The sequence below is a fragment of the Otolemur garnettii genome, unplaced genomic scaffold, assembly GCF_000181295.1.
Source record: "Otolemur garnettii isolate 467f Iridium unplaced genomic scaffold, OtoGar3 scaffold00140, whole genome shotgun sequence".
NCBI lineage: Eukaryota > Metazoa > Chordata > Mammalia > Primates > Galagidae > Otolemur > Otolemur garnettii.
Window position 1 is genome coordinate 7,828 of NW_003852535.1, and position 27,419 is coordinate 35,246.

At 52.8% G+C, this 27,419-nt stretch overlaps 1 protein-coding gene across 1 annotated transcript in view; it reads right to left on the minus strand.

Annotated features, from left to right (window-relative positions):
• LOC100959484 (SH3 and multiple ankyrin repeat domains protein 3-like) overlaps positions 1-27,419 on the minus strand; it is a gene marked incomplete at its 3' end in the record, with an annotated part of 131,978 nt that overhangs the window by 4,284 nt on the left and 100,275 nt on the right. Inside the window, exons 4-8 of the mRNA XM_003798756.3 lie at positions 25,388-25,591; positions 21,603-21,674; positions 19,063-19,171; positions 8,243-8,394; positions 7,065-7,232 (exon numbers count right to left, since the gene is read on the minus strand). Of these exons, the coding sequence (XP_003798804.1) occupies positions 7,065-7,232; positions 8,243-8,394; positions 19,063-19,171; positions 21,603-21,674; positions 25,388-25,591 (705 nt within the window). The remainder of the gene's footprint in view (positions 1-7,064; positions 7,233-8,242; positions 8,395-19,062; positions 19,172-21,602; positions 21,675-25,387; positions 25,592-27,419) is intronic.

The following is a 27,419-nucleotide window of genomic DNA, read 5'->3' on the forward strand; positions in this document are numbered from 1 at the left end:
AAAAAAAAAAAAAAAAAAAAGGCTGAAAAACACTGTCCTACAGCACGAGCTTCAATAACGCACCGTGGAGGTACCGAAGCCCACCGGAACATGCACCAGGCATCTCAGCCCTAGTTTAGTCAGGAAGCTGGCTGCCTGTCAGCAAAGGAAGGACATCTAGTCCAAACACACGCAAACCCCCCTCGCTGGCTGGGCCTGAGCCACCGGCTGCCCCACGGCCCAGTTTTCAAAGGCCAGGTATGGTCCTCCCGCCAGACGGTGAGGAGAAATCTAGGCTCATGGAGAAAACTAGGCACTGAGCCTAGTGACCAACTGGAAGCAGCTTGTTCTGTTCTGATCAGTTTCGTGGGTTGTGCCCCCAGGACATTCACATGTTGACTCCCAGTCCCCAGACCCCAGGAAGATGGCTTTATTTGAAGCCAGCACCTGCGCCACTTCCCCCAAGGAGCCCACAGCTTTTAAGACATGATTTCTGGACTCTGTCGTTGGAGCAGAACAGATGGGGCTGATGAGGGCGGCCCTTTGCCAGCTTGGTATCAGGGGTGCTACCCATCACTCCTCCTCCTTCATTCCCCCCACAACCCCAAGGAACCTGAAGCTTTGTGCCCCTCATCCCCCTGGAAAGGCTGCCTTGTGTACTTCTCCAACTAGAACCTGCTGGGCAGGGTGGGGGTACCCCCCAGTCAATAGGAGCAGAACCCCGAAAGCCAGGCAGCCGCAGAGCTCCCCAGCTCTCCCTGATGGCTCTCCCCATGGCTTCCTGGGACCAAGCTGGCCCTGGACAATGTAGTCACTGCAGTACCTGGACACAGTGGTTACAATATTGTCCTTGAGGGGATGGTAACCCAGGACACTCAGACCTGGCAGCATGTAACACAGGCAGCCACAACAGGGAAACTGCTGGGGGCCTGGGAGGAGTCACAGGGCCTGTCCCTCACCATAGGGACTCAGGAAGCCTGAGGGAGCTTCTGCTAATGGGGAGCAGAGGACAGCATGGCAACTGAGAAGCAGCAGAAGTCGTCATAGCAAAAAGTGCTTAATTTCTTCAAGGTTAAAACTTTCCATTTAAAAGTGCTAAACAGAAGCCAGTAACAGCATTAAGATAGAACAGTATCACATCCCTCGCAGAATTTTTGCAAAACTCAAATGAGATACATTTATGGTCTGTGAACAAATTTGTTAAGTACTCTCTTGAATGTATTTTGGGGTTGGGGGGGGTTTGGTTTTTGTCACCTAGGCTGGAGTGCAGTGGCATCATCATACTTCACAGCAGCCTCAAACTCCTGAGCTCGAGCAATCCTCCTGCCTCGGCCTCCCGAGTACCTGGGACTAGAGGCGCCATCACATCTGGCTCCCTATCATTTCATAAGGACGACACGGGACACAGCCGGATGATGATGGTGATGACAGGGTGGGGACAGCATTTACTGATCACCTGCCCCGTGGCCAGAAGATGCTTCCTGTGAATTCTTTCATTTCACTGTGTCAAGAGCTCCACAGTTCATTACTCAGCCAAAGTGAGAAACCCGCAAACAAGATGGGGGAGGGGAGGCGGCACTTGCCCAGCAGTAGGGGGTGTGTGTGTGTGTGTGCTGGGGTAACCCCCGGCTGCCTGATACACCCTCAGGATGGGGTGAAGAGGAAGCATCCCTCACCCCAAAGACACAGAGAGTCAAACTCCTGGACAGGGAGTGAGTGAGCAGGACCCCAGTGTGGTGCTCACAGGGCTCGGCACATGGACACAGGGCCACCTCCTTGGCCCAGCAGCTGTCCTCCCTGGGGCCGCACACCCTCAGGCTGGGGCTGGTGTGCTATGAGTTAGGCTGCCTGGTGAATGGGAAAGTGCTTTGCAATTACAAACACAATACAAATGCCCCCAAATCTGACCCTTGACGCCCCTGAGTTGTGAGAAAGCATTTGGGTGTTTTCTGACTTGCTTCTTTATGGTTCTCTGCATTTTCTGAGATTTCCAAGATGAGCCGGGGTTTTCTTCCTAATCAGAAAAAAATAGGGTAATTTGAATAACGACTTTTACAAGAGTTTACAGACAGTCTGAGTTCAGAAAAAGGGTTCTTCTGATAAATCACCAGAGGCCAGGATACCTCCCCATGGCACTGCCAGGAGGGGCTGGATGTAAAATGCCACAAGCACCTGGTCTCAGGTGACGGCAGGACATCAGTGACTGAGAGAACGTAGAGAGCAGGCCGGCCACCTTGCAGCACCTACAGCCACCAGCAGCCACCTGGAGGCCCCAGGTCTCTGCAGAGTGAGTGGCCTGATGGCTGGGAAGGAGCTGTCCACTTCTTGGTGCTGGACGGGAGGGACAGATTTTAAGAGCAGAACACATAAATCTGAGAACTCAGACGTGCTTCTCCACAGAGTGCAGGGCAAGAAACAGCCTAGCTAGGTCCCTGCAAAACCCACCTGCCCCTGCCTTTCTTTCTGCCACAAATGCATTGTCACGTCAAGATGGTTTGGGTTGGACACCCTAGAGGAGTGGATACAGAACGGTTCAGGTATGAGAGGAGCTCGCTCTGTGGCCTCAGGCAGGTTACTCACTCTCTCTGGGCCTGTTAACTCATCTGAGAAGCAGAAACAAAAAGTCCCCTGCTGGGTGTGCTCCGAGGATGTACAGAGATGGTGCAGGCAGGGGAGCGCGGGCAGCACTTAGCTGGGTAGAAGCGAGGCGTGATGAGGAGGACCCCGCAGAAGGACAGCCCTGTCTGCCATCTCTGCCCAGCCTGCGCTGAACCCCCCCACTCACTGCCTTATTTAACAGAAATGGCGGCCCTGCCGGGGAAGGATGAAGGATGCAGGGAGGTGAGGCCACGTCCCATGGACCACTGAGATTTTTTTTTAAAGATTCCACAAGGAATCTTTATTTATTTATTTGCAGTTTTTAGCCGGAGCTGGGTTTGAACCCTCCACTTCCAGCACATGGGGCCAATGCCCCACTCCTTTGAGCCACAGGCGCTGCCCGACCACCGAGATTCTTTAGCAGGACGGAGTCCGGCTTTCTCAGATTTGTCCAAAAAAGAAACAGACCACTAGAGGGCAGTGAACCCCGGATGGTTTTCCACAAGAGAGAGAAGCAGAATGCAAAGACCCAGGGGTTAGTGCCTCTGAGGTCCATATGCAGAACCTCGGGCTGGGACAGAGGGGACAGGGTGGCACTGGGTGGAGATGCTCTGAATCCAAGTGCAGGAGCTCACAGATGGAACCTGACATCCCTGGGGACCAGAAATCAAGGCTGAGAGCTGCATTAAGTGACTGCCAGGGGTCCCTAGGAACCAACAGGGCTGCCCTCCTGAGAGATGGGCGACTCGGCTGCCCGGTTTGAGGGTGGGGAAGGAAAGAAGGCAAAGAGAAAAGAGAGGAACTGCCCAAAGCTGAGACCCAGGGCTACCCTGGCTTAGGGCTGGGGGCTGTGTGAACCATTCCACATTCAAGGGCATTTTAACCTCATCCATACTTTGAGCGTCCAAAAGAAAAACAAGACAGAACAGAGTGATAGCATTTAAAGGGCGGATGAACCTCAAGAAACAATAATTAACGAAACAGGCATTTTCAAGTAGGGCGATGACAGTTCCTATTCACACCGACTGTTTCTATGACAAAAAGCGTCTGTCACGTGCCCTAAAAGGGCTCATTCGTTAAAGATAACATGAAATTAAACACTCCTCTTCCGGGACCACTCTATCTCAATGACGTGAGTGACTGCCCTCTTAGGGGCCATTGAATGATAGCTCTGTTCCTGAGGATTATCACAGTTGGATTTGCCTAAGAACTAATTCTCCACCTGGCAGACAGGCAGGAGCCCCCCGAGTCTGTCTTCTCAGAACTCCCCAGCTGGGTCTGTGCCATCAGCTGAGACTCTAGCAGACTGGAGAAGAACATGGGTGCTCGAGGCTCCATGACCCCCTCCCACGTCACCCAGCAATATCCTGTGGTGGCAATTCTCACGATGACCACACCACCTCACCCAGGCCGCCTGCACCCTATGCTTGTCCTTGATCTCAAATTAGCCCACTCCATTTTTTCAGCGGAGCTCACCAGAGCTTAGAGACTCCCAGGCACAGCCCCCTCATAAGCAGGGCACCTTGGAAACTTGACATGCTCCCCCACCCCCATGGCTGCCAACACTGACATGGCTGGGATTATCCCTCAGTAATGACCCATTGACACCTTCCGTAAGAGCTGAAGTTCACGCTATGAGGACAAGCGTGGCTTTTAAACCACCATGAAGGAACTGATGCTCAAGTGTAACCAGGAGTGGAGATGAGCAGAGAGATTGGGCCCCACCGGGGCCATGGTCACCCCTTCCCTGCCCTAGAGTGGAAACACCTGCCCAGAAAACATGACTGTCCATTGATGCTGTCCTGCCTGGTCCCCGTGCACACTTCATACCTGTTGACCTGTGTACAAGCACAGGCACGCGCGTGTGGGGTGCACACGCATGTGGAATTGCTTGTCACCCCTGTCTCACATCCAGCTTCCCTGCACAGCACGTCAGGCACCCGCATCAGAGTGTGTCTGTTCCAGGCTGCATCCTGGTGTGCAGGACACTGACACACGTGGCAGATGCTCACCCTCAGCAGGCCAACCGCAGCTAAGTGACCACCAGCAAGCAGACAGGGTCTGTGGTGCAGCCTAAATGTACAAGGCCAAACAATTAAGTCGACAGACTCGCCCTAGAAAAAGTGGTACAGACCTCACTGCTGAACATCACCATGGTCACCCGCAAAGTCCTCCCCTTGGGAAGCTGTACACTGATGCCAGTGTCCAGTCCACCCTTCAAAGCCCACTCTCTAGGATGAGTTCATGAACTTAATTGTTAGACCTCATACACCTCTGATGGCCATTCCAGAAGCGGAGTTCCAAAACTGCTTTGAAGGGTGGACTAGGAGTGGGCTGTTGTTCACAGCTTTCCCAGAGGACATCAAAGGTGGCCGCAGAGATATTTGGCTATGAGATGTGTAGCACTTTTTCTAGGATGAGTTTGTGAATTTAATTGTCTGATCTCATTTACTAAAGAAGTGGGCAGTGGTCAGACCAGGAGACCTCTTGGAAGCCCTGAGATAGCAGCAGACAGTGTGGAAAAGCTCAGAAGAGACACGTCTGGGAAGAGCAGAGGGATGGCAGGGCCACTCGGACGGGGAGCAGGCAGATGCCAGGGACAGGGAGGGGAACGTGCCCCAGAAACACCAGGGAGGGGAGTGAGGCTCTCCCACCACAGCAGCTTCCCCAGCACCCTGCGGGGACTCACAGCTGCTTCTATGCTCAAGTGCAGGGGAAAGACAACTAACTGGCCGTGCGTCTACACACAGAGATTTTTAAAATTTCAACCTTAAATTTAAATTCAAAATAAAAACATGTTTTAAAGCATGGGCTCATATAATCATGGAGGCCGTCAGTCTGAAACCTGCAGAGCTGGCTGGAGCCCCAGAAAGAGTGGGTGCTGCAGCCCCATCCAGGCTAAGGTCAGCAGGATTCCTTCATCCTCCTGGGGGGTCGCAGCCCTGCCCCCAGGGCCATCAGCTGGCCCACCCACACTGCGGAGGGCATCTACCTGCTCTCCTTGAAGTCCACTAGCTTAAATGTTAATCCCATCTGTAAAAACACCTTCACAGCCACATCTAGAATACTGTTTGATCAAAAATCTGGGTGCCACAGCCTGACCAAGTTGACCCATAAAATTAACCATCACAGGGGAAGGTATTTTTCCTTTTTCATACAGGAAAGCACAGGCATGACAGTGAATCCCACGTGGGGTCCACAGAAGAGGACTTCTGGGGTTGGTCATTACTACTCCCCCAAGTCTCTGACCAGGATGTGGGCTGGGGGCTACCCTGAGCAGGTTCACAGACCCCCCCACTGACACCACTGGAGGAACTGGCTTCCCCAACTGGCCCAGCAAAGGGAGGGTCAGGGGGGCATGGCATCCCCATTGCCTACTCTGACCATAGAGGGTGGGCGCATGAACCCCCCAGGACATGACAGGTGTGTAAGGTGACCATGGCGCCATAGTGAGGTGTAAGGTGACCATAGAGAAAGCACAGGATGCCTGAGAGCCATTGACAGTCACCATATAAAGACCCAGCAAGCAACCATTTCAGAGAGAGACACACACCCCAAATCCCCCAGCCCACCTGGGTCCAGCCCCTCCTCTTCCTGTTAGGGGTCATCCATTTCCTGTTATGTAACCACCCCTTCCCATTCTCATTTCACCACCTCCCCTCAGCAGCCCCTTCTGTTATAGCCCCTCCCCCTTCCAGTTCTATCCTCGCCCCTTCCAGTCCAGCCCCTCCCCTCCCCATGCCTGCATTGCCCTTTGACCTCCTGGGTGGATAGTCCTTTCTGCTCTCCTGAACCCATCTCTCCCCTCCCTGCCTAAAGACCCTGACCTCAGGGTTGCAGCCCTGGGCTCCCTGGCTGACCTGCAGCTCTGGCAGAGCTCAGCTGAGGAGAGAGGGGGGTGTTTCTTCCCTCCCCCCCTCCCCCAACACCATCTCCGCCCCACTGCTGTTGTCTGCCCACACCTGGGCATGATCCATAAGACGTTTCACTGGAGACATCAGGTAGGTTGTGTTTCTGGCCAAGCCTGTAGGTGGCAAGTCCCCTAACCCACTGGGGGCGGCAGGTGAGGGATGCTGAAAAGTATGTGGCTGGAATGTGGAAATCAGGCATCACACTGGGCCACCTGCCCTCAGAAAGGGACCCAGGAGGATGGGGACCTGGAGAGAACAGGGCTCCTAGGAAGCAGGTTCACACCCAATATTGGTCGGACCAATAGGACTCCCACTGTGGGGAACGCAAGGACCGTGCCTAATCTGCCCATTTCTCCAGAGTCCTCAGAAATAGATATCTCTGTGCAAGTATGTCCCTTCAAAATGCTGACATTGGTGTTTTTAATGACTTTTCAACTCACTTTTTTTTTTAGAAACTGTGGGTAGGGTGGGGCCTGACCTGTAGACTGCCCTACCCCATGCAGGGGACTAAAGGCCGGGGGAGTTGGTTCTCAGGGGACAGGGGCTGGCTCTCAGGGGGCACAGGCGGGGCCGCACCTGGTGGATCTCGTGCCAGCCGTTCTCGTCCTTGCAGCACACAGTGGCGTGCTCATGCAGGAGGAGCTCGCAGCAGTAGGGGTCCCCCCCAACGATGGCAGTGTGATACAGGGGCGTGAGACCGTAACTGTCTTTGTAATCCGGGGATGCTCCAAGCTCTAACAAGGTCTAGGAAAAAAAAAAAAATCAAAAGTTATGGTCACTGGTCTTATGACCCCTTTTGCCCAGATTAAGACATTAAGAAAGAAGCATGAGGATCACTCTCTCCGTGGCCACGGGCTCCTGGTACTCCTACTGAGTCCCCAGAATTAAGCAGATACTAACTAGAGAGTCAAGTTTCTAGGCCTGAAGCAGCAAATGGTGCCCCAACACTCAGGACATGGTGACTTTCAGGAGATGAGGGGACACTGCACGCCAGACCTGGCACTCCCACAGGTCTGTGGCCTGGTGACCCCTTTGTCCCAGGGGTATATCACAAACAGCAATTAACTGAAGGTGACACTTGAAGCAAAGAGAAAAGTTGTACTGTTCAACCTAAATGCATAACAGAAAATGTTCCCGACGTGCACTGTGAGGGTGGCGAACCCCGCCAGCAGGGTTATGAGCACTCTGATTCTAAGGGAGCCAGCTGAAAAGGTGCGGCCAAGGTCAAGCCAAGAAGTTTCAGACTTTAGGGAGAAGCACCCCACTGGGGGTCAACCTGAGAGGTGCTTCCCTCTCCGCCTCACTTGGGATCTGCTGGAGAATGGGCTTGGGCAGTCACCACCCTATGCAGATGCCTCCAAAACACGGCAGGGAGGTGAACAAAAACACTAGAGGACCGCAGGAGGACGGAAGGGAGGACACCCCACCCCGGACTGGCTTCCAAGGCCCCAGAGGTGGGAGCAGGGCTGGGTCAGCTGGGGGATGTATTTGCAGCCTGCTCTTTTAGGTGGGTGTGGGTTTCAGCACTGCCTTTGGGGATTGAAAATACAAGCCCTTTGAAATAAAAGGGGAAAGACTTTTGTTACTGAAAAAGTATAAAATCAATGAAACCAAGGAGAGCAGGCAGGGGAACCGGGAACCTGGAACCTCCTCTGACTGGAACCTTGAGGTCAGGCCCCACGGGGATGGGAGCAGACACAGTGGACCAGACAGGGCCGGGGTGTCACCCACATAAGCCAGGCTCTGGGACTTACCTTCAGGGCGACTTGGTTCCTTGTTCGGGCAGCTTTGTGCAGAGCGGTCATCCCGTCTTTGGCACGGAAGTCCAGGTGAGCCCCACCGTTTCTGAGAGCCTTAATAAGCTCCACGGAGTCATCCAGCTGAGCAGCTAAGGTCAGGGGGGTCTCTGAGGACCCAAACACACATACTTCAGAATGAACACTTAGGGGAAAGCACCAAGTCACACCACTTACTGGGCCCCATTTTAAGCTTTAAAGAACAGACTGCAGCTCTCACAATCCCTGTAGGCAGTGTGGCTCAGGAAACCCCAGTAGGGTCATGTGCAAATCACAACGGCCCCCGAGACCGGGAGTCAGCAGGACTATGTTTCAGGCTTCGAGCCAGGGGGCTTCCCCTGCTCCCTCCACCCTGAGTACAGAATCCTCCCAGAGCCATCTGGATGCTCCTTTCCAGATGAACAAGGAGCAATTGGTTCAGGCCCTCATTAGAGATTTGCAAGGCAGATACTGCCTTTCCTCACTCAATCTCCACATCTTAGTAGAGGGACTGGACATAGTGTCTGTGTCCTCAGGAACTGCCCAGTTTCACTCATCCACACCGCACAGGATGACCTGGGAGGAAGGAGGGTGAGGTCTGCCTGTGCGGGACAAGGGCTTAGAAGGGCCCCACCCTGCGCAGATGACCTGGGACCCATCTGCCGCAGACAGCCACTGAGGACACCAGCCTTTGTTATGAGACGTCTTTCTCTTTGCTCTTCATTTTCCTAACGGGCCCACCAGGGCAAGGTGCACAGTCCCGGTGTGGTTCATTGGAAAGGTTTCCACATTACAGAAAGGAACAAGAGTACAGTGACAGCACCCAAGGCCCCTGGAACCCAGAAACCTCACTGGATCTGCAACCACAGCTGAGAATAAAAGCCTCGGGGTGGCCGAGCCCCTTCGACACTCACCCTGCCTCCCCTAAGTGTGAAGGGGCTGAATATGCCCCCCTGTCTGTTTATAATTGTGACACTTATTTATTCACAAATGGGCACTGTTCTGAGTGCTTTATAAATTCACAGTAGGAACCACTGTGCAACTCAACCTCTCACTGTGACTCTCAGGTCTGCCCCGCTCCTTATGACGAGGGTGTCACATGTGGACACGTCTGTGAACCGTAGCTCCTAATATTCTCTCCTGAGATTCACAGCACACAGCCTGTTTTCCCCAACTCTGACCCAGGCACTCATGAATGCCACTGCACACAGTCCTGCTGTGTACCCATGACAAGGACCCTCGTACGCAGGGGTTTTAAAGAAAAATAGGGATTTTCCAGAACAACTAAGGGACTCTGGCGACAGTGGGGGGTGTTTCTTGCATGGAAAACAGCAAAACAGCAAGGAAGGCACAGCATGGTGAGGGGGAGCTGGGAGGAAGACGGGATGGGAACCTGCCAGAGCCTGAGTGGGGCAGGTGTGCAGAGAGAGGGACGCAGACTCGAGGGCCCGTCCCACCCACCAGAGAAGGGAGGGCCAGCGTGGTCAGCCCCCCTCTCTCTACCTCACCCTAGCGACTTCCCAGGCTGAGGCACAAGCGTCCACAGCAAAAAGACCACCACAGGTAGCGTGGCAGGTGAGGGGAGCGACTGATCCTCAATGACTTTAAAAACGTGGACTGTCAAGAGCCCCAGTATCGACGCTGAACGTTCCAGTCTCCTCCAGCGACTTAACAAGCATGCTGATGGGTAAAGAGAGCCTTCAGAACAAGGAGGATTTTTCTTTCTTATTTGGCTTTCCACATATGACCAGTGCAAAAGTTAGGTGGTCTAAAGAAGATCTTCTTTTTAAATTATACTGTGCTCCTTTTTCACGGCTGATGACCTTGACTTAATAGTATTTTATAAACGAGAATACCACCTCAGAGAGAGCAAGTGGCAAGTGGTAAGGTCAGAATGGAGGCTTGAGTCGTGACCTCTGACTTGCAGGTATAGCCCCTTCAGGTGAGCCGCACCCTGTGGACAGGGGCAGGCAGGTAGGGCCAGGCTGGGCAGATGAGCAGGTGGAGAGAACCACACCACTCGGTTAGTGGCTGTGTCCTCCCACAGGACAGGGAGACTTAGCCCTTCGATGACATCCAGGGCCAGTGACAATGACAGCCTTCCCAAAGGACCCAGAGCCCTTCCCAGTGATGCCACAGCCTGGCCACATTCACCTCTGGCCAGAGGAGCCCTCTGCCCCCTCAGCTCAGACAGGACATTGGCAAAGGGGACATTCAAGTGAGGCTCCCTGTCTGGGCCAATGGCACCACCCAGACAGATGCTGTTCAGTCAGTGACCCTGTCATGGCAGGGCTGCCCTCTCTGTGCCATCAGTGATATGTCATCACTCCCGTAATGAGCACGGCAACTCTGCAGCCACCTCACACCACAATTCTTAAGAATAGTCCTCAGCTTTTGCATTTCTAAATTTCTTTAGTTTTAACACTGTATCAGAACCCCAGCACCTGTAAGCTCAGAAGTGTTCCCAGTCTACTCCTGAATGACTGCGGGAGTACAAACACCTGTGATATTCGGAGATGACCTCAGAGACATACAGACCCCCCAGCTGGAGACCGCCTTGAAGCATGTGGGTTCTGGGGCATGCCCGGGATGAGCTTCAAAAGGTACCAACACAAAGGTAGGCAGGTGGGATTTCCTGGAAGCACACAGGAGCCGCCGGCCCAGCCATCAGCCCTGACACTGGGATACGGCAGTCAGGAGGGCAGGCGGTGGGAGGAGCAGCAGCAGGCGGGACAGCCGCTGTGACCCAGCTGGCACAGAGCAGGACAGGCTGCAGTGTGCTCGTGTTCCTGGGTGTATCTGAGCACCTACAGCGACAGGCCACAGAAACCAGGAACTTGAGAGAGGCGGTGACTGATGACAGTAACAACCAGCTCCTCCCTGGACCACCCGCAGGTTTCTTAGAAAATATTAACTCTGGAGAACAGGAGGATCCTCAGACGGAAACCAGAATGTGAGTAAAGACCGAGGCTGCATCCCAAATATAGGAAAGAACCTCATCAAAAGGGATGACCCTGGAAATGACGGGAGTCTGCCCGACTAAAGGTGGAGGGAAGCACACAAGCAGAGAAGAGCTGGGTTACAGTCCAGACGGAAGCAACAGCCACCCGTCCCTGCTGACCCAACAAAGAACTGAGTAAGTAAATATGTGTGGGGAAGGACAAATCCCCCAAATTCCAGTTTGTGTAGCTCTCTGCCCTCTGGGGGGGCCAGAGCTCCCTGCCCCTCAGCCATGGGCAGCACGTGGTGATTCCTCCCAGAGAGCACAGCCTGGAAAAGGGAAAAAACAAGCAACTTTATGGCAGATCAACCCGCCAGGCACGACCAGGTGATCACAGGCAACATCAGAAGCCGTGAGTCCAGGTGACAGTCTGGACCATGGTAGGATGTGGTGAGAAGGGCTCCTCACCTCTGAGGTTTTCCCCTCAAACCCACAGCCCCAAATCATGGGGGTGGGGGGAATAAACGGCACACAAATCCCAGTAAAGGGGCGGCCTACAAAATGTTTCCAGCCTTCCTGGAAACTCTCACAGTCACCAAACAAACACTAGAGAAGGCTGAGCAACTGTCACCACCGAGAGGGGCCTTGGAGACAGGCAACTGCATGTCCTGTGGGATCATCTATGAAATCCTGGAACAGAAACAGGAAAATACTAGGAGAAACCCAAGCCAGTCTGAAGCAAGTACCACTGAGTTAATAACAATGTATTAACATCAGCTCAGCAGCTGTGACAGATATGCAGGTACTAACGGGGAACTGGATACAAGGTATCCGGAAACTCTACAACTTGCAATTATTCTGTAAATCTAAAACTGTTCTAAAATGAAAAGGAAAAATAAAACCCTTGTGGCTCTTGCTTTGGGTAATGAGTTTAATGTAAAAATGCTGCTGCCCCCAGTCTGGGATCAAGTATCCAAATAGTCAGAAAACTCTTAAAACTCAACAAGAAAACACCTAATTAAAAAGCGGACAAAAGATCTAAATAGATACCTCACAAAAGAGGCACAGAGGACACATAAGCACAGGAAGATGTCTCGCCCCAGATGCCATCAGGGGACTGGAAGTTGGAACAATCAGATACCACCACACAGTCACGTGTCCCGGAATGGCCACGCTCCGACCTCTGTGCGGAGCCCTGGGGACTCTGAGCATCCCAGGAGGATGCAAAATGCTCCAGCCACGTTGGGAGACAGCTTGGCAGTTTCTTGTTTCCCCCAAATAAGCGAAAAACTTGCATCCACGCAGAAATGCGAACAGTCACGTTTACGGCAGCTTTATTTGTTAACTGTCGAAAACTGCAAACAACCAACATGTCCTTCAGTGACAGAACGGTTAAACCGCCGACCACTCGGACAGAGAAATATTAGAGAGCGCTAAAAAGACACGCCCTGTCCAGCCGTGGAAAGACACAGACCGAGGCACCGTCGGTGCACATTGCCAAAGGAAAGAAGCCGATCTGAAAAGGCCGCGTGCTGTGGAACTGCTGCTCTCGGACACTGTAGAAAGGGCAAAATGGTGGAGCCAGTGAAAGGATCAGGGGTCACCAGGGGCTAAGGGGGGATAAACAGTAGAGCATGGAGCATTTCCGGGTCAGGGATGCTACTGCCGTGGGCACGGGGCAGGACGCATTTGTCCAAGCCCACAGAATGCACAGGGCTGAGAGGGGACCCTGACGTAAACTATGAACTTGACTTGCTGCAGCAAATGCACCGTGCCAGGGTAAGCCACTATGACAGGGAGCATACAGGGACCCCCCTCCTCCCCGCTCACCATACTATCTGCTTGATTGCTGAGCAAACCTCAGACCAACTCTGCGCCCAGCCCTGGGTGTCGCTCCTGGGGACGCCGGTCCTGCCCCCTCCTCATGCCGCCCCATTTCCCCCCCTTCTTGTACTTTATCATCTTCTATCTCATGCACCTTCATAAGCCACCTGGACTCCCTTGTAGAACCAGGTGGGACATAAATAACAGAAGTCCTGACATAACTGAAGACTGTCTTTGCGCTCTCACCAGAAACCAGGTCTCTCTCCTGTTCTTTTATTAGGAACTGTATTCAACAAACTATGAGCACCCAGATATATTCGCTGGTGGCAAAGGGAGTAATTTACTCCAAGATCATTTGCATTGGGTAATTTGTGTGTCTCTCTCCCTCCGCATGGAGGTTTACGAGGTCCCGGAATTGTGTTCTCCCGAATGGCCCCGTGCTCCCAGGCGTTGTCATTCTGGGGAATTACATGCAGTGACTCACTCAGGGCTGAGGTGAGACAGCTGTGCAGGGACCATCAGTCACCGCAGGCATCAAAGGAGCCCCTGTATTCTTTGAGTTAACGCGGTGGAGGCGCTCAGTATACCAGAACCCAGAACGTCCTAATTGGGCCGTGTGGGAGCCCGGCTTACAACAAAGTAAGGGCAAAGGACAGGTGGAAAGCCGCCAATCAGAGCAGCCCAGCCCAGCAAGCAGCGAGCACATCACTGCCCTTGAACCTGCCTCCATAACCAGCTCTTACAAACGGAGTCCAGACACATCCCAGGTGTGCTGCGAAGTCTAGGAAAAGAAGAGTCTGTTTTCATTTCTAATCAAGGTGTTTGTTTACTTTTTTGGAGACAAGAATCTCACTCTGTTGCCCAGGCTAGAATGCCATGGCATCACCATAGCTCACAGCAAACTCAAACTCCTGGGTTCAAGCTATTCTCTTACTTCAGCCCTCCATGACACCTGGCTAATTTTTCCATTTTTGGTAGAGACGGGGTTTCACTACTGCTCTTGCCTAGCACTCTGGGAGAACTCCTGAGCTCAAGGGATCCTCCTGCCTTCTTCCCCCCAAATGTTAGGATTATTGGCATGAGCCACCACAACATCCCCAGGTCATCAAGATATTTAAAGAGTTGAAAGGCATTTCTAGCTTTATTAACCAAACCTCCTGTGTTATACCTGGGGCTTCAAGTTTGGAGACAACAGTGTGGAAATAAAAGCACTAGCCAAAGTCACACTCAGATCATCGGGGCTTAGAAACAACATTCACTGAGACCAGCCCCAAGCCCTAGTGGGAGAAGGCTTTTTCTTTAAATACTACTTTCATCATTGTTAATTAATAAAATTTGCATTTAGATCAGGTAGCAGATGGTCGCATGCACCAACACGGGCTGTTTGAATGGGCAGGCTGTCCCACTGGCCCTACTGACCTCTCATAAATCACTCAGTCTACAGGGCTGCTCCCCCCCCATGCAGCTCCCACCCGGGAGCCCAGACACCAGGACTTGGAGCCCAGGTCAAGCATCATGGCATTTGCTGAGCTTGGAAAGAGGCTGCTTTCAATTCCACGCACAGGGAATGAAGAGATCTGGTTTTCAGCCAGAGTCTGCTGCTTGCTGGTGAGCTTTGAAAAAGCTACCAAATTCAGTATGGAGCCATTAGAATATGGGATGAGAAGGTGCCTAGCCTGTCACAGCCACGGTGAGGAAAGTGTGCCATATCTAGTGGACAGGGAGAGTGGGTAGCTGGGTCTTCCCTCCCACCTGGGGCTGCCCCAGGCTTCAGATGAAGCTTGATCCTGGGACCAGGACCTGGGTTTGCTCCAGCCCAGCCAGGGCCACAGCCACGGCCAGCCAGGCCCAGATGTGGGAAGAGAACCCAGATCCTGAACCTCTTTCATTTCTGCCCAGGGCCAGGCTCTGCCTCCTGGTGACTTGGCACCTGTCCCAGTCTGGGCCACTGTAACAAGATACCAGAGGTGGGGGCCTTGCAAACAGAAGACTATTTCTCATGGTCCTGGAGGTTAGAAGTCCAAGACCAAGGCACCGGCAGATGTGGAATCTGGCGAGGGCTGGTTCACAAACAGCACCTTCTCACTGTGCCCTTGGATGGTAGCTCCGGCAAGGGAGCCTCTGGGGCCCCTCTTATAGGCCCCAGATTATAAGATCATGAATCCCATTCAGGAGGGCTCTGCCCCTAGGACCTCATCACACCTCCTAAAAGCCTCTGATTTCAGAACTTTCTGCATTAATTATACCCTTTCCCCTTTTGGCTCACTATAAACATTTTGGGGGTCCTGGAAAACCCCATTTTGGCTCAATGTGCAAAACTCTGCACACGGGATATTTATAACAGCTTTATCCACTACTGCCCAAATGCGCAGGCAATCAAGGCATCCTTCAGGGGGTACAGGATAAACAAACCACGTCCACCCAGACAGTGGAATATCATTCAGGGCTGAATGGGCCACCAAGCCATGAAAAGACAGGGAGAAACTTCCCACTTTCCTAAGTGAAAGAAGCCAACCAGAAAGGCTGAACACTGCACAATTCCCACTACCTGACGTTCTAGAAAAGGCAGAACTATGGAGACAGTAAAAAGATGGATGGTTGCCCGGGGTTGGGGAGGGGCGGAGATGAACACGTGGAGTGTGGAGGAGTCTCGGGGCAATGCGACAATCCGCTGTGCTCCTACAAAGCAGTGATGTTACACATTTGTCAAAATCCAAAGAACGTACAAGGCCAAGTGTGCAAAGGCTACTCATTTTAAAAAGGGGGGAGGGGAGGAACGCAAATCCTCCTTTACAGAAGACGACCAGTCACCGCCAGAAGGCAGACTGACTTGGAAAACTACCACTTGGCAATCAACCACGTGAGAACTGAGTCAATCACTGTGTTTCCAATTTTTTAACTGAGAATAAATATTTCTGTCAAGACTAAAAAACAAAACAAAACCTGAAGCCACGAAGTTCAATCACTGTGAATTACAGGGTGGGACAGGGAAGATGGAGGAAGAGACTAAGAACCTACCTGCCCACCTACATCGTGCATTCTGGCTCCTGAGCCCCCACTCGATGGGGCCCTGTCCCCTGCCTGGTCCCACTGGTCTCTGCCTGTGCTGGAGACCCTGGATCACCTGCTTTTGTGGTGTCAGGAGCCACTGAGTGGGGCTCTGATGACAAGGGGGGTTTCTGTTCCTTCTCCGGGTTGGTCTCTCTCATAAATACAAGAAGTCCTGGGGATACTTCAGTAACCAGGAGGATAAGCCCCCATTACAGCCACACTACGGTCTCCGGCAATGGACTCCCAGGTCATTCCTGCTCAGTTCTGGGGAGAAGTGGTTGAGGGTCCAGCTTCTGTTTTTTAGCCTCTTTTAACTTCTACTGCTTAGTAACTGCTGACAGCAATCAGGGATTTTATGATTTGGTACCAACTCCATCCCTAAGTACAATGAAAGTGGATTCACCCCAGACAAACTCAAGGGAAAGAGCCATGTCCCTCTATCTGGACATATCTCAGGGTCTGGGTCAATGTGGTTTTAGGAGTGAAGTTAGGATCTGTCCTGGAATAACAGCCGTTTCAAAACCTTAACATTGAAAGACAGTAACAGCTGGTGGAGAGGCTGTGGGGAGGCCTGGCTCACATGGAAAGGTCACTGGGGAGGAAGGAGTGGCTGAGATGTACCCCGACCTCCCACTACCACTGACCAGGACAAGGGAGAGGAGCCGCCACGTTGCTAGGGGCCAGGACCCCAGTGGAGCCAGAATCCACTGGACACAGTCGTGATGAGGCCAGGATAGAGAAGAAGGCAGCTCTCCCCAGGCCAGGAGGCACTAAGGCCCAACACTGGCCCCAGGAGGGAAACCAGATCTGGATGAAGGCTGTCTGTGAATGTACTGAAGGCTCAAGTTCATGCCCAAGAACCTATCTGTCCATTTACGTGTACAGCCTGGGCACCAGGGAGCTACTTCTCCCTGCATGAGAAAGTGGTCCTGCCCTCAGAGCCAGGCCAGCGCAGAGGACCTTGCAGGAGAGAAACCACCATGTCAACCCAGCGGGAGACACGTCCATATCAGGGAAGGACGGATAGATGGACAGGGCCCTCCTGAGCCTCCTGCCAATCTGCGCCCCACTTGGCAGTGTGCCCTTGCCCAGGGGCTCAGAAAAACTCACGTCCTTCCCCTGTTACTCCAAAATCAACAGTCACTCATCTATGTGAGATCAAACTCTGCAGCTGTCCCCCGCCAGGCAGGCTCCACCACCCTCATCACCACACTCCTCCCTCTCCCACCATCTTCTTCCAAGAGTACCCACCTCAGCCCCCTGCTCCACCCACCTAGCCAGGGCCTGCAAGGACCCCCAGTGAATCCTGGCTTCATGCACATCCCTGCTCTGCACAGGCACCTGGGGCCTCCTTCCCTCATGTTGTGTCGGTGCCTGGCCCAGTGCCTGCTCACCTACAGTCAGGCTCTCACTCTCCACCTCACCCCGATCCCCCGGCTGCATGCTCTGCCTCCCTGGGAGCCTGATCCCTCAGGCACCGGAGCTGCAACCTGCAAGCCCAGGCCCTGCCCGTACACTGCTCACAGGTAAACTTCAGAGACATAGACAATGGCCAGGCACAGTGGTTCACACCTACAATCTTAGCACTCTGGGAGGCTGATATGGGTGGATCCCTTAAGCTCAGGAGTTCAAGACCAACCTGAACAAGAACGAGACCCCTATCTGTACTAAAAATAGAAAAGTTAGCTGGGCATGGTGGTGGGAGACTGTAGTACCGGCTACTCTGGAGGCTGAAGCAGAAGGTTCCCTTGAGCTCAAGAGCCTGAGGGTGCTGTGAGCTACGATGATACCATGGCACTCTACTCAGGGGGACAGAGTGAGACTCAATCTCAATAAAAAAAAAAAAGAGAGAGAGACAGATTTCTGTACAGAGGCTATCAGAACCCCCAACCAGTGCTCAGATAGGGGAGTGCAGACTGGATCCACAGCCAGCAGGGTCCCCCCCAGCACGAAGGGTGTGAAGAAGCCCCTACCAATGATGGGAAAGCCCTAGTCTTCACTGACAAATGCATCTCTTGTGTGCTTAATCACTCTGAAGCACGCACCTACATGTGCTGATAGCACCAAAGCCTGCAGGAGCCAGGAGCAGGGCTGACACATCCCAGGAGGGCTGGGAGGGAGGGGCCCACTTCCCAGTCCAACAGGCTGTCCCCTAGCCCAGAACCACCAACCTAACGGGACGCACACCCTGAGTTGCTCCCTTGCCCCTCTCACCCAGGGCTCTGTGCCCCACAGCGACCTGACCTCTGCCTGCCCATGTCAGCCAGTGTCTCGCTGGCAGGGGGCCCTCCCCTGGGGCAGCTGTGCCTCCCACCAAGGGGACACTGGGCAATGTCTAGAGATGCTCTTTTCACAACACCAGGTTGCTCCTGGCATTGAGGGAGGGAGGCTGGGGTGCACAGGATGGCCCCCCAGCAAAGAAGTGTGCAGACCACAGAGGACAACAGTGCCGGAGTTCAGAGACTTGAGAAACCTCACATTTGCGGAACCACCAAGAGCCTATGCCATGTTTCCAACTAATGCTTAGAGGCTCAGGCTCAAAAGGAGTTTGGTGTCCAGCAGGGGGCATAAGATACTCGCCTGTTCCTGCCTGTCTGCTGGGGGTCCGCACACACACCACATGTGTCCCCAACATTCATAAACATGCACATCCCCAGAGCAGAAGCTCTGTGAGGTCTGCGTGTGCTCAGAGCTGGCACGCAGCCACACAATGCATGTGGGTCGTCTGTCCACTCATTCAGTCATTTACTCATTTACACTTAGGCACTGCAGACCCTCCGCGTGCCAGGCCGAGTCGGTGGGATGCCGTGTGAGGGAGACAGGCTCGGCCCCTCTGAGAAGTCACAGGAGAAAATACACTTTGAAAACCCCAGTAAAGCCAAGTAAACCTAAGTGTCGCACTGCTCGAGTGTCACCTGCAGGACAAAGTGACTTTTCTACACTTCTGTAAAGCTTGGTAAAGTCCTGGCTAATAAGGACCCACCTCCTGTCTCCAGGTCATGGAAATTGGGATCCAGGCCTCGGTCCAGCATCTTGACGATTTTCTCCACTGAACGATGGTGGATATGATCCATGCATTTTTTCAGATTGGTCTAAAAGGGGAAAAAAGAAATGTCTCTGTAAGAAACGTCTTTATGAACTATGGATGGTACAGTTCCTTGCTGGGCTGTGCTCTGGCCGGGGCCCTCTGTCCAGCCTGGGGTTTGCTGGGCAGTGTCCTCTTGTGTCTGGACCCCTAGGCTGCAGCCCAGATTTCTACACTTGGCAACACAATCAGCCTGCCCTGGACACGTTTTAAAACCCCTCACTAACCACTGTCCTTGTGCAATGGAGCTAATGCTTGTGTCCTCCCAAATTCACAGGTTGAATAACCTCCAGGGCCTTTGGGAAGTGGTTAGGTCACAAGGGTGGAGACAACAGCCATCTATGAACCAGGAACTGGCCCTCACCAGACACCGAATCTGCAGGCACCCTGAGATCTCACGGCCTCCAGAAACACATTTCTGCTGTTTACAAGACACCCAACGTATTCTATTAGTCTAAAGGGATGAAGACATCTTACTAAGAGCTACGTGGCCCCTCACTTTCGAGAAGATGAGCTGAGCCTCCCAGAGCACCCTGAAGAACTACAGTTTCTGGGGGCCCTGTGGACCCCTTTGCCTCCATCCTGTGAGCAAGGCCCTAGAGCAGGCACTTGTGTTTTCTGTTCTCTAAAAAGGGAGCTGTGACAAGAGCTACCCAGAGGGTGGCAGAGGCAGAAACAGCAATGCCTGGTCACCCAGCGGATCAAGGTTCAGGGGGAAAGGGAAGCACACGTCTCTCACTCAGGGAATCCCAGAGATCAGCAGCTCACCCTGACGGCAGATGCCTTCCCTGCCTGAGAGGAATAATGACCTCCTGACCAGCCAGCAGACAGCCTGGCCACTTGCGCAGGGCTGCACGATTGGCACCCTCCCCCTGGAGGACTCCAATTTGCCTCTCTGGCCTTGGTCTCCACCCTGCCCTGTGCTGTCCCAATGCAGGGAGGGAAACAATGATGGCTTTCAACACTGGGGGCTCCCGGGCCCCTCAGCCTCTTCACTCAAGCTGGATTTCCACCTGATCATCCTCGGTACACTCCAGAAGTAGGACGGATCCAATGGCCCCAACACAGGACCTAAAATGGCCTCACCAAAAACCTTCCTTGCATGGCTCGGCACCGTAGCTCAGTGGTTACACTGCCAGCCACATACACCAAGGCTGGCGGGTTTGAGCCCGGCCTAGGCCAACTAAACAACGACAACTACAACAAAAAATAGCTGGGCATTGTAGGTGGGCACCTGAATAATCCCAGCTATTCAGGAAACTGAGGCAAGAGAATCACTTGAGCCCAAGAGTTTGAGGTTGCTATGAGCTTTGATGCCACGGCACTCTACCGAGGGTGACAAACTAAGACTCTGTCTCAAAAAAACCTTCCTTGCCATTTGTGAATTGACACTTTTAAAAGAATTCACAAACACATTTTCATCTCTACATCTGAGTATAACCTACACACACAACGCCCCAGAAGCACCCAGAGCTTGGTGGCCTAAGTCCTACTTCCCAGGAGGATCCCAGGGCCCAGGCAGGGAAAGGGTAAGAGGAATCAGAGCACCGTGATGAACCAGAAAGTGGTCAGTGGTCAGGGACGCGCCACAGGGCCATGAGCCAGGCAGAAGGTCGGCCGCCTGCCGCACAACGTGAACAAAAAGGCAAGTACTGACAGTGAGAGACCAGAACCCACAGTAAAAATCCTGCCTCTGTCTGGAGGAGGAGGACAACAAACCCAAGAGAAAGCCTTCTGGGAGCTCACAGCAGCAGGTGGGCTCACCAGGAAGGCGGCTCGACTCTCCAGCCTGACCTCTGCAGGGTACACTCTGGCTCCTGCAGGGCAGGGATGATGCCTCCTGGGGTATCACAGCTGCCTCCTCGGTGTGAACTGGGCAAGGGGCTCCACCCCCAAACCCTAGGGCCCTGGGCCCCCTCCTTTACGGGGTCTTGACTGGCAGAGCATCCCTGACAAAGAACAGGGTGTCCAAGGCATGAATGTCATGTCTGGAACTCAGCACCAGGGTGTGCACACAGGGACCGCGAGCCTCCGGCTGGGTGCCAGGCTCTGCAGGCAGCTCCCTGCTGCTGACGTGCCATGCAGTCCCACTGTGCAGTCCCATCTAGGGTAGCTTATCCTTTGATAAGGTCTGTACTGACTCCACCACAGAGGAAACCATCACAGGGCTTGGCAGGCGCTGTCTTCTCTCCACCATTCTGAACATCCACATCCTGCCCTGATCAGAGCCACTGCCTCTGAACCCGAGGAGCACCCCGCGGATTCACTGCCCCTGCCCCTACTGGCTTCACTGAGCAGACCCTGCTGCCTGCCGGTGGCAGCCCTGTCCCCCACCACCACCCCCATGTGTCCCGGCCACCAGGCACACAGCAGATACCCCCAGCAAGACGATAATAAGACAAGAAAAAAAATAAAATGCCAACCCGTTCCCCACATACCTTTGTGTGGAGCTTGGCCAATTGTTTCTCATCAAGATGGGATTGTTTATATACCCGCTTCTTGTATCGAAACTGGCACAGAAACAGACAAAAAAGAAAACAAACAAATAAATACTTTACACGACTATTCAGAGGAAAAGTCAACTTTGTTTTCCTTGGCTAGTTCACTGAGGCCAGGAAACTCCATAGCAGACTCCTCCAGTTTCAAATAAACTACTTGTATTTTGAGTCTACAACATCCTAAGAATCACTTTTGGCAAGATTCTGCAGGAATTTAGCTCAAACGTCGTAAGAACAGAAGAGAGCAACAGAAAGAAGATGGGGGAAGGATCCTCTTAGAGCGGGAAGCCCAGCTGCCTCCACACCAGGGCCACTCTCCCCTGACTACGTGGGTGACCCTGACCAGGAATCCACAAAAGGGACGTTGCTCCCTCTGCCTTTGTTAAAACGTGCAGGAGAAGTGAGGCCGGGAGAAGCCCCACCTCCATGTACCCCAGGACTGGAGAACCACCATTTACCCCATTAAACTACAGCGCCTCCTTGGAACTGGAAACTACATTGCATGGCCCGGAAGCACCTGCTACTCAGATGCAGTGACTGGGCGAGAGGCCAGCAGCCTTGTCACAGCCTGACTGACACCTCTGCCTCTCCCAGTAAACGGAAGCCCTTTGGTCACTACATGGGCTGGGGACGAGTCACTCAAGCTGGGCACTTTGCTGCCTCGCCTCAGTTTGTCCTTATCTGTCCCTTGGTGGCCTGAGGGTCAAATGTGAGCTTCCTGGCACATCAGTGTTCCTGGACAGGTGCTATTTTATCCCTCCCTTGGTACCAGCACCCTCCGAGGTTAAACATCAGCTCAGTGGGAGCACAACCACCCCCAGATAAAAGGACGGTGCAGGGCAGTAAGCGGGCGAGCTAATCCCGGAACTGGTGAAGTTTCCAAGAGGACAACCTTATTCTGCTCTCTCCTCCACGCTAAACAAAACAGCAGTTCTACAAAAGACAAAATTCTTCTTTTGCACAGACTGAAACTTTTTTAAGTGCTCAAATAAATCAGCTGTGAAATCATAAAGTTCTGGGAGACCCAGACTACACAGAGCTCTGGGATAAAGTGTGGTCAGAACATCCATGTCCCTGGACAGACCCACTGGGGAGAGCCCTGGCCCCTTTCAGGATTTCTACCCAGAGTCTAGGTTCAACCAAGGCAGCCACACTACGGGACCAATAGCACCTCTGGGGCAGATTTCAGAAACCACCAAGAAGGACACCAGGAGTCCCCAGCCCCTACAATAATGTGGCCAAACTGAAAAGCCTTGATGCGTTCAACTCAATGGACCCTTTTTTTAGTTATAAAACACTAGGGCCCTTAACATCTCTCAGCAAGAGCGTAGGTTCTCAAGAGGAGAATCTTTATTCCAGAGCCATAAACACAGCTGTTGGCTAGAGGAGCACCAGCTCTGAACCACAAATGCTCTTCTTGCCATTTCCAGGGCTTTGTAAGTAGCCCAACCACATCGTACTGAGACCATCCCAGGCAAAGCACTCAGCAGGATGCCTGCCTCTGATGTGTCAAGCCTCCGGCTGCCTCAACACTCTGAGGAAGACTGCTTGGCAGGATGGTGGGCGGGGGGTGGGGGAGGTGAATTAATGTAAAAATCAGCAATGATCTCATGAAAAATGGATCAATCAGGGCAGCAGCCACATGCCAATTTGGTGCGCTTGCTGGTAGCCGGGCTTACCCCTGCACACTGCTCCTTCCCAGAGTCTCAAAGCCATGCCAGAAGTCACACTAACACCCCCGCTATTCCATGCCCAGCATCTGGGGCTCTGATAGGCGCAGTGTCTGGCTAAGACTGTACAGCTATAGGCACTGGGGCCAGAGCAAGACGAGGCTCCTGGAATTTCGGGTCTTGTCGCCCGGTTTTACTCTTGTTATAGAAACCATCAGCCCCTGAAATGAACTGTGTTGATTCCCGGCCCATGCCCTCCAACTAGAATATAAGTGTCGTGTGACTAGAACCCCAACTTTCACCGTAAAAACACCCACGGTGGATGTGCTCAGAAAGTGTCTGCTACTTAGTAGGTCCCCAACCACCGATTTTTCCTGACACCCATTTTACAGATAAGCAAACTGGGGTCAGAACAGAGAAATGAGTTGCTCTGAACCACATAGTCCCCAAGTGGTATCCTGTGTTTTCCTCCATGGAAACCCTGGTCCAACACACAGTCCACAGTAGGGATCCCAGTAGCCCCAGCCTCAGAGTCATGATGGAAACCAGAAATATGCAGATGAGTTTCCCCTCAGTCCAGTCTGGTATCTGGACATCTCCCCCACTAATCCAGTGGCCAAGGAGAGAACCCACTCTGATGGCTCGAGTACCGAGTGCAACCACCCACGTACTGCCTCTCATTGTCTGATAAAACTAAAATGAGGACCTTCCTCGATAACAAGGGCAGATGTGCAGCAGAAATAGCCCAGCACGCCATGCGTATGTTGTCGGGAATCCTGCATATAAGCCTGGGGTGCAGCAAGTGGGAGTCAGAAGGCAAGGACAGGGGGTGTGCTGTACATGGAAGCATGCAAGGCTGCCCCACTGGACACATCAACCGCATCGCTAGGGAAGCCCAAGAGTCTGCGGTAGAGAAAGCTGCTCAAAGAGGCTGCCGGTCGCTCTCACGGCAGGAAGCAGAAAGGAGTCTGCGCTACCGAGAACAGCTGAGGGGTCACGGCCACCTGCCCCCGCAGGCAGGGAGACCGGTCATTATGCCTCATTCCTGGGAAACCCTCAGCGCCTCCTGAGTGGTGAGGGTCTCCTTGGCATGCAGTGAGATGACTCCCAATTCCCAGGCAGCTTCCAGATAGAGGCTGATGGCCAGAAAAATCAAGCCAAGATTAGGGGGCCGGGACTTCCAGCCTCACCTGTGACTTCCAGGGAGGAGAGAGTGGCTGGAAGCCCAGGAGGGCTGGAGATTTACCCCACCCTGCCTAGGGACTGGAACTTCCATCAACATTCTGAAACAACAGGGTTTGGGAAGCTTCTGAGTTCGCAAACATGTCCACATACAGGGAGGGTGGTGCCCCCAACTCCAGGGGAAAGACACTCCTGTTTGGGAGCCGAGGGCCTCTTCATCTGCTGTTCGTTCATCTGTGTCCTTCACAACAGACCCGCTGATAGGACAAAGTGCCTTCTGCAGCTCTGGGAGCTGCTCTAGCAAATGAACACACCCAAGGAGGGGGTGGAGGGAACTCCCGGGTAACGGGCGAACTGGGCAGGAGCATAGGGGACCCTGGGACCTGGCCCTTGCTGCTGGCAGCTGAAGTGAGGGCAGTGCTGAAGAGCTGGGCCCTAAACCCACACTTAGTGTCAGAACTGGATTAATTCTGTTCACACGGTTGGCATCCAGAGAGCTGGAAAAGCAGGCTCGGGAAGAACTGTGAATTAGGTGACAGGAGGAGGACAGTCCCCTGCAGGGAGGTGGAAGGGGCCCCAGGACTCACAGGTCCTAGGAATATGAGCTTAAATCATACCCCAGGTGTGTTCACACCAAGAGTTTGCCCCAACAGATTCTCTGAATCTGTAGTAAGAAAATGACAATTTCACAGCAGTCCAAAATTCACAGCACAATTAGGTGCAACTTCAAGACCTCAAGCTCAGTTTTCAATCTGAGGATAACTTCCCAATCCAAAGGGAGTTGTGAGTTTAGGTGAGATCTTCCCCCTGCCCCCACGGTGTCCAGGCTGTGAAGTGAGCAGGGGCAACTGCGGCAGCCCCCCGCTGAAGTACCTCCAGGGAGGGGACCCCCTGGCCCAGGGGCTGCGGGTACTCGCGCAGCAGCCGCTCCTCGTCCAGGAACTTGCCGTCCCGCCCGTTGCTGGCCGGCTGGAACAGCCCGTAGTTGAGGACGTCTTTCAGGCTCTGGTTCAGCGTGCATAGAACCCGCTGCTTTGCGACCCACACCGTGGCATCTGGGTTGAATCGGATGCATTTCTGCCAAGAAGGACAAAGGTGGCTGGTTAGTGGTGCAGCCCCATCCCCATCCCCATCCCCATCCCGGCCTGTCTCCCACAAGGGACACGGGGTCAGAGACACCAAAGCCACGTGTGGGCACACCTTCCTGACAGTGTCTCTAAGCCTTACTGCTAAGATGGAGAAAGTTTTTACTGATAAAAGATCAAACCAAAACCCAGCCCTGGCCAAACTGCAACAACAAAAAGATGAAACCAGCCACAACATTCCCTTAAGTCAAAAGTTAATCTAGAGCAGGGTCCCAACTCTCCTCAAGTCCACGAAGACCGAGAGAGGTGAGGGAGCTGCAGGAGAAGAGGATGAAGCCAGCAGAGGCGGAGGACTCACAACGATCAACACTTGACAGCTTCCCACCCCCCCCCCACACACACACAGAAAATCTTTCCTCAGGGCCACAGTGTTTTATTACAAAAACAGAATAAAAAGTTGGAAAACAAAATGATCCTAAAACACACATCAATATAAGTGAGTAATGTACAAAGTAACAAGAGAACTTGAAAAATAGTTCATAACTCCCATGGCAGGTGGTGCGTGAAGGAGAGAAGCCGTTTCCATAACGTGCAATTGCAAGGTGAAACAGCAGGAGGCGACGGAGAGGCTGCAGGAGGCGACGGAGAGGCTGCAGCGGGCGACCCAGAAGGTCTGGCTGAGATCAACAAAGGGGGATACAGGAAACAGCCAGTTTTCACTGCAGACAAAATAGACATCTATTGAAAGAAGATGCCATCTAGGACTTTTAAATCTAGAAATCAGAGGTCAGTGCCCTGGCTTCAAGCCTTCAAAGGATAAGCTGACTCTCCTGTTAGGGACTAATGCAGCTGGTAGCTTTAAGGTAAAGCCAGTGGTCACTTATTACATAAAATCCCTTAAGAATTATACTGAATCTACTCTGCCTACACTCTACAAAGGCAGCAACAAAGCCTGGATGACAGCACACCTGTTTACAGCGTGCTTACTAAATATTTTAAGCCCACTTTTGAGATCTGCCGCTTACAAGAAAGGATTCCTTTCAAAATATCATTATTTGTTGACAATGCACCCAAGAGCCCTGACGGAGATAAACAAGAAGATTAATGTTGTTTTCACACCTGCTAACAAACACAACATTCATTCTGCAGCCCAGGGATCAAGGAGTAATTTCAGCTTTCAAGCATTATTATCTAAGAAATACATTCCATAAGGCTACAGCTGCCAGAGACAGTGATTCCTCTGATGGGGCTGGGCAAAGGCAACTGAAAACCTTCCAGAGAGGATTCACCATTCCAGAAGCCACCACAAACATCTGTGATTCGTGGGAGGAGGTCAAAATACCCACATTAACAGGCGTTTAGAAGATGCTGATTCTGTCCCTTGTGGGTGACTTTGTGGGGTTCAAGGCTTCAGTGGAGGAGGTCACGTCAGATGTGGTGGAAAGAGCAGGAGAACTACAGTTAGAAGTGGAGCCTGGAGACGCGGCTAAACTGCCGCCAATGTCAGACTCGAACTTGAGCAGGTGAGGAGGTGCTTCTATGAATGAGCCAAGACGGCGGTTTCTTGAGATGACAAGCAATCTTTGTTTAGAGTGCTTTGTTATCCTTCTGAGGGTTTTCTTTCGTACCTGCTCTCTGAAGCCCTGGCCTTCGATGAAGGGACCTTGCTTTTTCTTAGCCTCTGCATCTTTTTCCTAGAGAGACGCACAGCCTGGCACACAGGCGGTGAACGTTGTTGTAATGACAAGGAAGGATGGAGAACATTACATGAACTTGGTTAGGATGGAGAACATTACATGAACGTGGTTAGGATGGAGAAC